The sequence below is a fragment of the Opisthocomus hoazin genome, chromosome 4 (genome assembly GCF_030867145.1).
Source record: "Opisthocomus hoazin isolate bOpiHoa1 chromosome 4, bOpiHoa1.hap1, whole genome shotgun sequence".
NCBI lineage: Eukaryota > Metazoa > Chordata > Aves > Opisthocomiformes > Opisthocomidae > Opisthocomus > Opisthocomus hoazin.
In genome coordinates, this window is record NC_134417.1 from 60,293,342 (window position 1) to 60,306,597 (window position 13,256).

Sequence of the window (13,256 nt, forward strand, 5' to 3'; positions counted from 1 at the left end):
TCAGCTCCCACTGCGCTGGGATACAGGGTAAACATTCCCCGGTGACCCTCTGCGTGCAGGTCCCCTCTTCAGGACATCATTAAAAGCATACATGCACTTGCCTGACATCAATTGTCAGGCTGGCTCTCGGGGTTCAGAGATCCCGACAGAAAGCAGGAAAACCAGCCCGGTGGAGAACCCGGCTCTGCGGCCGTGGGCTTTAAAGAGGCTGAAAATCGTTTGGTTGCGGGTGTGTAAGAAGAGACAAAAGTGCTCAGCAGGTAAGAGCGGAGGGTTTTGCCAAGAAGGAACTGTCCTTGATCGCTGTGACGGGATTGACTCGCTGGGGACTCCTCTCTCGGGAGCATCCACGCGTCCCCGAGGGGGCTGCCTGTCTCCTCTCATCAGCATCACGGCGAGAAATTTTACAGCCACTCTTTCTAGCCCTGCTAATCCTGTTATGCGGGGGTTATAAATATTAACGCCGCCGGGGCTGGGGATGGGGGACCAGATTAAGCCCTCTCCGAAGTAAGATGTCAGCCGGCCTCTTCCCAGCCCACCAGCACCCGGGGCTGCTGGATGAGCTGCAAGGCAGAGCCCCGCAAGTGCCCTGCCCGGAGGGGCTTCTGGGCGCCTCGGTGCTGGATTTCGTGGCCGACCTCTCCCTGGGAGCCCCCCAGGCCCCCCCCCGGGCCGGGCCGGGCCTGGGGCTCTGTGAGGTCACCTCCGGGCCTCCCTTCGGGGACAGAGCCCTGTCGCTCCGGGAGGGGATGGCCCGGGGGCTGCCCCTGGCTGCCTTCGGAGATGGAGATCCCGAAGAAGATGAGGAGGAAGAGGAAGAGGAGAGAACGCGCAGCACTTTCCTCCTGGACAGACCCAGGAGAAAGAGGGTCATCACCTATGCCCAGCGCCAGGCTGCCAACATACGGGAGAGGAAGAGGATGTTCAACCTCAACGAGGCGTTTGACCAGCTGAGGAAGAAGGTGCCCACCTTTGCCTACGAGAAGAGGCTCTCCCGGATAGAGACATTGCGCCTGGCCATAGTGTACATCTCCTTCATGACTGAGCTCCTGGACGGCGGCAGCAGGCAGGAGGCGAGCTAGGGAGCGCCGGGGCCCGGCGGGACGGGGCGGGGGGCCCGAGCAGGTGGCCCCGGTCGCCTTCCTCCCTCCCCTCCCTCCCGCCCTCTCTCCTCGGGACGCGGTGCCGTGCCCCCGCCTTGGCTTCTCGCACCGCAGCCAGGACCACGCAGGGGTGGGATGAAAAGCGAGGAGTGTTTGGGGAAGCGTGCGTTGGGGGCGGGGGTCTGGGGGGGTGGGGAGAGGAGGGGTAGAGAGGTTCAGAATGTGTAGATTTGCTAATATATATAATTTTTGTAAAGGGAAGGGGGGGGGGGGGGGAGAAAAAGGGAGGTCCGGAGCACTTTGATTGTTGTTGCGTCCCGTGCTTGCTTTAAAATCTTCGCAATATTTTGCTGTCATGGAAGGCTCGGCCGGGGCTGCAGAGCTGCTCCAGTTCGCGGAGTGGGTTTCCAGCGGGTGCAGTTGCCGGCCCAGCTGCCTGCCAGGGACCAGGAACACCTCGCCTTGTGCATTTTAACCTAGCGCTTTCTGCCTTTTTTTTTTTTTTTTTTTTTTTTTTTAATAATAAACAACAACTCCCTTTTCTTTGAAATCCAGCCTGCCAAGTCCATGGCGTGTGTCACAGGGCCGGTAAAGCAGAACATCTGGACACAGCGGTTCCTTGTCACGATTTTATTCCCGGGACCAGTTCTGTCCTTGCTTGTGGGCAGCGAGGAGGGCCCGGCCCGGCCCGGCCCGGCCCGGTCCGGCGCGGCGCTGTTCGGCACGGCGGGGCCGCCCCGCAGCCTCCCCGGTGCCGGGGAGAAAACCTGCGGGCTTGCGGGCTTTGGGTTTGGGGAGGTCAAGCGGAGAGCTTTTCTCTCCCCCTGGATCCGCACGCCCTCACCCCCTCCCCGTGTCTCATTGCTGCAAGGATACGAAATGAGTAAATAAATTCCGAAAAGCCGGAGCGGGAGGGAAGGGGGAAGCCCGGGCCGGCCCTGGCCTGGGGACGGGGACGGGGCTCACCGCGGGGATCGGTTTTCTGGCTTTGCCTGCCATGGCCCGGCAGCCGCTGGCTGGCGGGGGGCACAGCCCGGGACGGGGGCAGCGGACCGTGGCCGGGCTGGGAGCGGGGCAAGGTGTCCTCTTCTCTCGTGTTTCGTCAGCTCCTGCAGCGATTCTTCTTCTTCTCATTCCCTTCGCTTTAATATAAAGATGAGTGTCCTGATGCCCTGTATTAATGCTCTAATATTCATTTTCTTTTCACTTGTTTCCTCGGTTTCTTTTTGCACTTGTTTTTTTTGACCTCCCTGGCTCCATGCATTGCATCTGCTCTCCAGTTGTCAGAATGCTTTTTTTCCAGGAGGCAGTAGGATAGTCAACACAGCTGGATCCTCTCTAGAAACTGGGGTGTTTCACCTCTTCCGATGGTTTTGAGTTGCTTTTTTTTGTTGTTGTCCTTGTTGGGGTTTTTTTCTAAAAATAACATGAGAAAAGAAACTAAGAATGAACAATGTTCCAAAATCAACAACTTGTTCACATGACCCAGAAGCATTTTACTGCTACTACTGTCTCAAGCAAAATGATGAAGACAAATTCTGTAAGAAAAATGAAATATGAAATTCAATATTCACTTCTTAGCGCTGTTTCTCTAAGATCTCTATGCAACTGTGCTTTCCACAGCATGATTACGTATCTTTTCATACTTTTTCTTGCTCATGACACTGGATAAAATTAGAGCTCTATAACACACAGTCTGAAGTTAAGAGATTCATAGTGTAAACATGTCTGTAACAGATAATTAAAAAATTATTGGTTTTCTCTTCTTGGCTTCACAATAAAACATTGGAATTTTTTCAGGATCCAAGGTTTTTTTCCATACTTATGTTAAAGACTAGAGAAAAGCAGAAAGAAAGAGCTACATTTTATTTTTAAATACAAATCAAAATCTTGATCTTGCGTTACGAAACCTGGTTTTTAACAGATCACTGGAAATTTTGCCACAGCAATACAGAACAGTAGCAACACTCTTATATGAGCCACTGATTTAAAAAATAACATTAGAAATTAAAAAAGTAGTTGTGACCTAAGTCAATGAACACAATATGCAAGCAGCACAGATAAAATAGCAAGATGCATTTCATACTGTGACAAAGACTTCGGTGGAGCCTCTCGACCGCACATTGATTCATAGGACCTGAGAACCTGAGAAGGGGGCTTTAATTTTTTATGTTCCATGCTTTTCCAAAACTGGCACAGATTTGCCAGAACGGTAGTCCAACTGCAATTTTTTCTTAGACTCCTGTGTTAAAACCAAAGCATATCCTTATGCCCATGAAGAGCTCAGTGAAAGAACGAGATACCATGCTGACCCGTCACTTGGCCCGTGCGGATGTGTTGAAGGCCTGGAAGCTCAGGCTGCTAAGAATATAAACAAATTATGGAAACATTGCAGACAAGCTTCTTGCTGGAGGGTGATTCCACCTCCCTGAAGAAACAAGACTGTGGGGTCCCTGCTGCCTTCACCCTCATGTCAGTCCAAGATAGCTGCATCCTAGCCAGTGGAGACCCGGTGCAATAAAACAGCAGGCCAGGCTTGGGAAGCCAGAGAAACCCTGGCCCGCAAGAAGCGAGCGCAAAGCTGCTGCTGCCTTCGGCGAGGCTAGGATCTCACCCTCTGCAGCGAAAGGCTTTCCCCTTGCTCAGAAACCCTGCTGCCACCAAGGCTGAGGCCAAGCCCCATCCTTAGTCTCCCCAAAGCGCCATGCCATTACCACCGCATTAAGAACAAAAACTGACAGTGTCAATTACTTCTGGGAAAAGATAATAAGGGGTTTTTTAAAGCCTTAGAGCTGTTTGATCATAGGCCATTTTTAGATCCTGGTCTCAGGCGGGTTTGTTTATATTCTTTTTGCCCACTGAAGGCTGCCTTTTGGTAGAAAGTTGAGTTCCCTTGAAGCTATCACATTACGATTAGTATTCAGACATGTAAACCAAAAAATAAGTCTAAATGAAATCATATTTGAGAGATATTTCCAAGCTTTCTAAGAGAAGTATAAATAATCAAATTATTTTGCAATCTGTAGTCCGGCTGAGCTTGTTTTACAGCTGCTCAACCTGAAAGCAGGTTTAAGCAAATTAGTGCTGGAAACAGAACAAAATATTATGATAGTGCTGCAAACTCCTGCATCCACATTCTGACCAGCTACTATGGCCCATGATTGGTGTTTATTATTGCATTTGTCAGCGTTCCCATTATAAACACTCTAGTGTGGAGGGTTTATAACTCAGCTATAAAAATTCCCTCCAGGATGAAACTTGATAAGTGAAGTCTTAGTCCAACAACACTTTTTTTTTTTTTGCAAACTTTAAAATAAATTAGGTTTTGAATCATAGGGGTACTAAGCAAAAGTGATGGAAAAGAGTTTTTCATTTATTTTTGTTCTCCTTCAGATCAGTGGTACTTCTCAAAGAGATTTTCTATGTAGCCTTTTTAGTCCTTTCGATGAACTTGGACATGTGGGTTTTTTTTTTTTTTTTTTAAATAGCCAAAATACTGGGGCTTAGAATATGACTGATGTGCATACCGAGTCCCTGTTTTGCTAAGAATTTGTTGTTTTTACTAGGCTTAAATACTACCAATCTGCAACAATGACAGCCAAGCTTTTCCTACTGCTGATACAACAGAACAGTTGCAAGGATGGATGGGTATGCTGGTTATAGTCTTTCGTAGTACAGCAAAAATTGTTGTCTTTTCTAAAACGTTGCTGGATATAAGCAGGTCACATTATCTTCTTTTAAACTTTGCTCCAAAAAGCATGCTTGTTTCAGACATTGAAATGAACATTCATCACAGCAGTATACCCAGAGTAAAAGAATTGACCAAATAAAAATAACCAACTGCAACTGCCTTAGAAATTCAGCTTTTTAAGAATTGCAGCTTCGATGTTATTTTAAAATTCACCTGTATTTCATCCAGATTTTTCTTTTTCCCTTCTCTGTCCTAGCTTCAGGGATAACCCTTGGTCTGGTTTGGCACTAAATTTCAAGCCCCTGAATTTTTTCACAGCTGCCACTTTGCTGATCGCCAGCCACAGTCCAATCCAGTGATCCTTACACACCTGAAATTCCGTTCCTTCAAAGAAGTCAAAATAGGGGAGCAAGGCTGTAATCTTTACTTTTGTATCGTCAATTTTCACATGAATATATATACGTCTAAGGACCTTAATGTATTCAAATTGTTGTGCCCATTATATTATCTTAACGTGGCTTATATTGCTCTCAAAGGCTTCAGTGCCATAACTGTGACTCAGACCATCTTCTCCTACACTGAGGGAATTTGAATGGTTCCCACATAGAGTTACTGTAGCACAGAAGGGCAGGCTTTGCTATTTCTACACAGAGCTTTTTTCCAAACCAAAGTAATCAGTCCCCCTGAGATGCTAGGCCTATTTATGCTTTTGTCATACCTCCGCTATAATTTCAAGAAGAGACATAAAGAGCCTCCTGTTGGTTTAACTGTGTCTCTTTAGCTCTGAAAGCAGAAGAAAGACAGTAATTGTCCGTGTTACTTCCAGTTCCATCTTCTCTTGCTCCAAGCCTTACAGGTGTTCAAGGGAAGGCAGTGTATTTTATGATTTTCTGCACAGCAAAGAGGATATCTGTGCATGGAGGGCCTTCACCATAAATAAATGAACTGAAAGAATAAGGAGAAATTAACTGAGATGTTGATACTTCTTGGGTTTCTAACATTGTTTACTTACTATGCAGTCTTTAACTTTGTTAATGAATTCTGACCTTTGAAACTTGCAGTTATCACAGGAAGGAGTGGTGACTATAGCACAAAGGATACAGGCATAAATATACCACAGCAAATACCATCACAACTTGAAAATTTCCGGTTAATGTAGGATAGATGATGTCTCTGACCTGGATAAAAATTAGCTTAATGAAGACTTTAAAAACAATCAATGAGATATCATACAAAAATCCTGATTTTTTGGAGGTCACTGCTGAAACAAAGGGCATTAGAAAGTCATGACCTGAAGCTGTAGCCATTATTTTGGTCTCTGATGGTAAAATGAAGGTGTGCAGCTTCACTGGCCTTTTGCTCTTCAGCTGTGAGTAGTGACTACAGTGCACTTACTGCTCATACCCAGTATTGCTGGAAAACTATATTGCATTTTACAGTGCCCTGGGATTCTTACTCAGTCTCTTGGGTGCTTGGCAGGGCTGCTTCTAGGTGGAAATCTGGGTGCAAAGGAAACACTGGGCCTGCCTCCCGGAGCCCTGCAGCGGGAAGGGGCCATGCTGCCTCCACAGAGAGTTTCTGGGTAAAATGCCAGTTGAAAAAGCACCCACCTTAATAAATACAACGAGAGATTAGAAATATAAAGAAAAGTTTCAATACGCAGACCATACACGGAAACTTTTGCAAGTGTAAGGGAAGACCCAACGCATCCTTGAAGCCCTGCCCCGAGCCTAGACCTGGTGGCTCTTTGATTTCACCTCTTACCCCTCCACTGCTCTGCTCCTCTCTCTCCTGGCGAACAGAGGGCTCTTGCAATACAAATGTCTCCTTTGAAACACGTTTGTTTGAAAAATGAGTGCAAAACCCGGTAGAGCTAAATCCAGCCACAGCACATCAGATTTCATGTTGCAACAGTGTGCTATGTTTTCTATGAAAGCTGGCGCCAGTGATCACATTCTGCCATTCAGTCCACTCTGTGTGGTTGTATATTTTCTTAATGAGGATCTGAAATCAGCCCCCTTCACTTAACTGACAGTCTGCCAGAATTATGCCATCTTTCCAAATGCAAAGATCATATGATCCATCTGTTGTCTGCAGCCATGCAGGGGAAACATTTTCCAAAGAGAAATGTGGGTTGGCCCCAAAAGCATGTAATTATCAAAATGCTGAAGTGTTTCAGATGTTTCAAGGTGCTCTTGGACCTGATCTTGGCCATCTAAGCTCCTATGAAGTCTTTTAGAATAATGTACATAACTAAGCCATTGAGTTGGCAGGAAATTTTTGAGTACAGGAATAATTGAAAAATTATTCTTAAATAACTTTGAGCTGAATCAGAGATTTAGAACTCAGCAATATCATCTGGGATATTTGGGAGTGCTTACACTTTTCAGTAGTTCACATTTTTGTTGTTAATGTTATCACAGATGAAACAAAAAGTAAAGACCATTAAGTGAATATGCAGAAAGATGTTTTAATCTATTTCTAATCATATTTTAATGATATGTCAGAACACAGCAGTAACTCTGCAGCATCCTTGACTCTCATAACTCTGCAAACTACCAGATGCCAGAGAGGTTGTAGAATGGTGAACGATAGCCACCGAGAAGAACAAAAAAAAAAAAAAAGAAAGAAAAAACATGATTGAGAGACTGTGAAATGGAGGGTTATCTCAGATCTTTCCCTGCCTTTCCTAAAGACACGTGGATTTAATTTCATATTACATCTAAGCCAGTTTAAATTTTCTGTTCAGATATCTCGAATGTTGCCAAATATGATTAAACTGATAGTCTAGGTCCTCATCAGGTGCCACCTCCTTCACATACAGAACCTAAATTTTAATGGAGCTTTCACTGGCATACTGATATCTGTGCTTGAACTGCTAAACCAAGCCTTGGTAAGATGGAGTTCAAGTCTTCTTGCTGAAAACACCTTTACCATCCCCAAGGTATCAAATCTGGACACACGCACACACACGCACACAAGTCCATTACTTTATTCTGTCAACCATACGTGGGTTGATAACAGCACAAGTCAATTCTCATAGTTATATATTCCACACATCCGGGAACTGAATGATTACAGCATCCCCTCTTAGGTCCCAGCTGCCATTCCTGTAGCCTGAACCACATTATACTGAGGAAGTTCTGTGACATTAATAGCATGGGGGTTACCCTTGGAGAGAAAAGAGTTCTACCAAAGCTATGATGAGAACATACGGTACCTGTGGTATTTAAAATACATAAGCATATTTCCTGAAAAAAACAGAGACTGCTCATATTCCATTTGAGAGCAGTAAAAGCATGAATCTTTAGTGTCCTATCGGCCAAATCCTTTAAAGGACCCAGTGCATAAGCCAAGTCTTTGACTGGAGAGGATTTTGGAGTATAAGGTCAGTGGATTTTGCCTCCAAGCTGAAAAGACATACTAGGTAGCACAAAAAGTGGAAAGTTCTAATAACACCTCCTTCAGCCCTGCTTCCCTTCCCAAAACACAGTCCTCATGTAGCTATGGGTCATTAGCCTTATTTATTGTGAGGGTTTCTGAATCACTTGCATATCACAGAAACACACAATATCACCCCAAAGACACAGTGTGACCTCAGAGATGAAAAGAGGAGGCTTTATACCCAAAGTCTTTCCTTTTGCTGAAAACATCCCATGGCACATTTTCAAATGACAGGAAGCCTACATGGAGATTGGTAGTGTTTGTCTTGCAGCAGCATGATGGAAACGCTGGTGGCACCGTGGAGGTTTCCTAGTCAGTGAACATCTGGGGAAAACATGACCTGCATTTGCTGTGGTTTCTTTCCACTCCTTGTATAGTTCTACTACCACCTCTGTGGCACTGCTCTCCTGCATCTATATTGCAAAAGCAGCGATGCTATCTGCATCATTTGCGGTGCCACAGCTGTTATTGGGGAGCTGCCAATCCATTCTCTTCAGTTTTGCCCTTCCAGTAGCACCTATTCCAGCATGGATTTCAGATACCATTTTCAAATGCTCGTGAGCAAAGTTTAACTGCAACTTTTTGTCATGTAGTATTTTGCTATCCTCCATGACTTAAGGAGCAGTGGAGATTCTTTTTTTTTTTTTTCCTTAATGAACACTTTGGGAGGGGTATGGGTGAAGAGATGTAATGGCTCCCATAAGCACAAGGAATGAAAAAGCATCTTCTATCTCTTTATAACTGTAGAGCTTGCTTCTGATCTACAGTAGGTCTTTGAGAATATGAAGGGCTGTTTCTTGTCACGATAGCAAGGAGCCTTTTTCCCTCCTGTTTATATGCCTTTGGGTTGGCCCCTTACGCTGGATGTGAGCAGTTATGAAGTACCTTCTATAATACATCTGATATAGCATTAAGAACTTTATTTCCCAACAGTGCGTCTAATCTTTAAACAAGGTTATTTTTCTTATTTTTTGGATTAAATTTACTACCCACAGTGAATGCTGTGCGGAAATGGTAAGACTTAGACAGTTAAACTGCCAGCTACACTAACAAATCAGATAGTTTGACATCTAGACCAGACTATTAGTTCCTGCAATGAACTGACAACACGAAACCACAGATGGAAGGATTTGGTGTTGCAGAATTTTACCTGCCAAATTAGAGGCTATGTTGTCCTCTCAGAAGAGAGAGCCCATTCTGGGATGCGTTGTCGAGAAGGAGAATGTGGCAGCTGTTTCACTTTGTGCGGCAACATGACACAGTGTTATAGGAAAGAAAATACAGAAAATTATCTCAATTGATTGAAATTAAGCCAAATGACATTGTGCCATACCACAGCCACTCAATTACGTACATTGCATGTAGATAAAGTTGTAGTTACCCATAATGGAATCTGGCCAGAAGACAACATCTTGAGCCTTTCCAAGACACTAAAGGATTTCCACTGACCGAAAGTTTAACATGTTGGCAGATAATAGCTAGGTTGAAGGCCATTTGGGGATAACCAAAATAGATCATAAATGTCACTGTAGATAGCATACGGCTGTAAGCCATTGCAATATAATTGATCAAACTTCTATCTCTTTGAAAGGAATGACGACCATTTTATCATCATATAATCCCCACTCAGCAAAAATTCCTGCAGGCGTATGTCATTCAAATTACCCAAACTTCTGATACAATGACTACAGGGAATCAGTGCGGTAAACTCTGTGAGGCTGTGGTGTGGTTTTGTATTGCCTTCTCTTTTGTTAAAAGGCATGCTCTTAAATACTGTGCATTGTTGTAGAGAAAAGGATTACCAACTGAAGGCGTAAACTTCACTGGTTTGTAATAAAGTCCTTGCTATATTCCACTGCACATTCTCTGCCTTTAAATTAATTACAACTTCTGCTGTCACCAAGAGCTGCATTAGCCCTTTTGCAAACTGTGTAACAGCAAAGAATAACACTAGATCAGACATTAGAAAATTTCAGAAACTGCTTGAATATGAATCAAGACATAAACCTGAACATATTCTAGAATCAGGAGAGTGTTTTGGAGCAAAGTCTCTGCTCTGACTTTAAAAATCTGGGCCATATCTTACTGCTTAGGGTCTAGTCCATATATGTACCACTGGGCTCAAATCATCTTTGCACTTACTAGGTCAACATGCTTTAACAACAATATTTCTGCCATGCGGTAAAGTATGGATGTTTTGAAGACTGAAAAAAATTAGAGTCTTCATGAAAAGGATTATATTTTCATCATGGAAAATTCCACAAATTCAGCTAAATATTAAGGAACAATGACTGACCATTTACTCCAAAGGCAGCCTCCCTTAAATATTTCTTTTTGTTCAGCAATACTCTCAGGCTGGACCTGTTTTCAGTTTTCTTTTATTTAAAGTTTAATTGACCCATTTTAGGGCTTAATCCAAAGCCCACTGAAACACTCCCTTTGACATCAAAGGATTTTGGACCGACTCCTTAACGAATGCAAGCACAAATGTTCTAAAAGGAGAAACAAATATTTCTCTGCTTCTGACATGAACTATTTTTAGTGCTGCAAGGTCAGATAGTAGATTTTGGCATAAGAATATGTTTGATACAGACACTTTTCAAGGCAGAAGCAGTATGGTATTTTACAATGCAGCACACATACAAATACAGATGCTTGCCTGGAGGTCAGAGTACATAGACAGACCCATACATACATGCATAAATACATGAACAGTGAATGCATGTTAATTTACTGTAACACATTAATGAACTACTGTCTGTTTTGGAAAACTGCCCTAGGAGTTTGGTAAGCAAGATTTGTGCTCTAGATCTGCTTCACTGTGTGACCTACTATGTGACCTTTGGTCAGAAATTAAAACCAGGTTATGGACCTATGGACAGATCAATGTCTACTGAGCAAGGTGCCCTGACTGAGCATCATCCTGTTTTCTAGAGGCAGACAAATGAGACTGGGGCCTAAAAATGAGAGGTAATGATGTACAGTAGATCTTTAGGCATCATAGCTGATAGCCCATAGCACAAAATAGTTGCAACCTCCCCATTTAGAAAGAAATACAGAAACTCTGATTCCACTCTGACTGCCTTTTCTGAAAGGAAATACAGCCTGGCAGAGATGGAAATAAACCCCTGCTCCCTGAGAAGGTCTTCTAGCTCTAAGTAGCTGTCCTTAGAAGTAAGATAACTGTGGAAAGAATGAGATGGGTGTTCATTACTGTGAAAGAGTGAGATGGGTGTTCGTTTCTGTGAACCTTTCCCCTCCAGGCTCCCCTCCTCTGCATGGCTGCAGTCAGCCCCTGTGTGGTCTCAGGGCGGGAGGAGGAGGAGGTGGATGGGTTCCAACTGCAGACCTGGCATTCAATCAGGTTACCAATCAAAAAATCATTTCCATTTGCCTAGGAGAGCATATGTGTTTGTTAGGACATCCTTCCAGGCCCTTTCCCTCACACCAGGCTTTGCTGCCTGCCTCAGAGGTAAAGGAGAGCCTATCACCCTGTCTAATGAACTTCTGTGTGGCTCTTCTGAGTCACAGTTGTTTCTTACAGGACCCTTTTTTTAATCTTCTTCTCTGAGATCCCAAGAGCAGCAGTAAGTCTAAAGGAGCCTGCACTGAGTAAGAAGTGCAGGGCCTTCTTCCCCAGGGTGCAGACATGGCTAATGGGGGAAAAGTCCACCTCCATGAAGAAGTTCAGACTCTGACTGGAGTTGCATGAGCTGCAGGGAGAGTTTGAGTCCACCCCTAGGAAGAAGGCTTTGTGGAATGCTTTTCCCATCATCCATGCCCGAGGTGTGCCCTCCCCCACCTTGGAAGAAAAAGCAGAGTTTGTGGCTAAAAAGGCCTGAATTTTTATGGAGTTTCCATGGGCCAAGTGTGCTGAAAGATTGAATATATAGATTTGAGTAATGTGTGGGAGCAGGAAGAATACAAAAAAGATATATTTACATAGTTGAGGAAAGATGGAAGAGATGGAAAAGCGAAAAAAAAAAGAAGCTCAAATAGCAAATAAGCTCCATTATTAATATAAATAACCATTATCCCCTGGAGCGTAGATAAGCTTGTTTTACTAAGCAGTCTTTTCAGATTTAGACATGAAACGACATAAACAAGACCCAGAGCCATAATTAGGGGCAGAGCTCCACCACAGCATTAGGTATTTTGATCTCTTGCGATGGGAAGGACTGTTCTTCCTTGGGGTGGAAGAGAGGATACCGCTCAGGCTTCCGCCAATGCTCTCCACTCATGCTCTGCTTGAAAAGCCCCGTCCACTGCCACCAATTATTTATGGAGCTGAATAAAACATACATAAATGAAAGGTTTTATATTAAAACAAGGGCTGTAAATCATTTCAGGTCTTAATTTGTTAGGACACCTATCTCCTACGTGGGATTGCTAGTTTGATAATGGGACGTAGATGTTTCTCGGCCTTGCACCGAGGCAAAAATCGGGAAGAAAGGGCGATGCGGCGCAGCACTCCCCGCCGTCGGGGCTGCCGCGCACTGGGGAGACTGGGAGCGCTGGGAGCAGCGGGGCTCCGCTTCAGGAAAGGTGAAAGAAAAAAAAAGCCACTGTCACACCCTCCTGTGCCAGCCGGCCGCTGGGACGTTTAGACCAACGACCGCGTCACAACGAACTTAAAAAAGAATAAAAATCGCTGTAGTCATTCTGACAATGAAGCTGGTTCCTCGAAGGATTCCCGCGGTATCCTTCTCTTTTCCAGAGCTTCCAAACTTAGCACGAGGCAAAGCGCCGTGGGCTGGAAGCACACCCGTGAGAAGCGTCTGTCCGTGTGTCCGCGGAGGGTCCCCGGGCCGGTGGGCGCCGTCCAGCCCCGGCCCTGCCGCCCCGGTGTCGGTGCGGGCAGCCGGGCTTTCGGCTCTCGGCTCCCTCCCGAGCAAGAAAAAAAAAACCACGCGGGGCTCGCTGAAACACGGAGGTTTTGCAGGAATCCGTGCCAAGAGAGCCGGGAGCGGGCGGGCAGCGTCTGCCGCCGGTGGAGCCCGGGCGGAGGGACTCGGGCC

General features: G+C 45.0%; 1 protein-coding gene across 1 annotated transcript; it reads left to right on the forward strand.

Moving 5' to 3' along the window:
* The first annotated feature begins 512 nt into the window (after positions 1-512).
* Positions 513-1,082, forward strand: FERD3L (Fer3 like bHLH transcription factor). Its single transcript, XM_009931381.2, has one exon. The coding sequence runs from the start codon at positions 513-515 to the stop codon at positions 1,080-1,082; it is 570 nt and encodes a 189-aa protein (XP_009929683.2).
* The last annotated feature ends 12,174 nt before the right edge of the window (positions 1,083-13,256 follow it).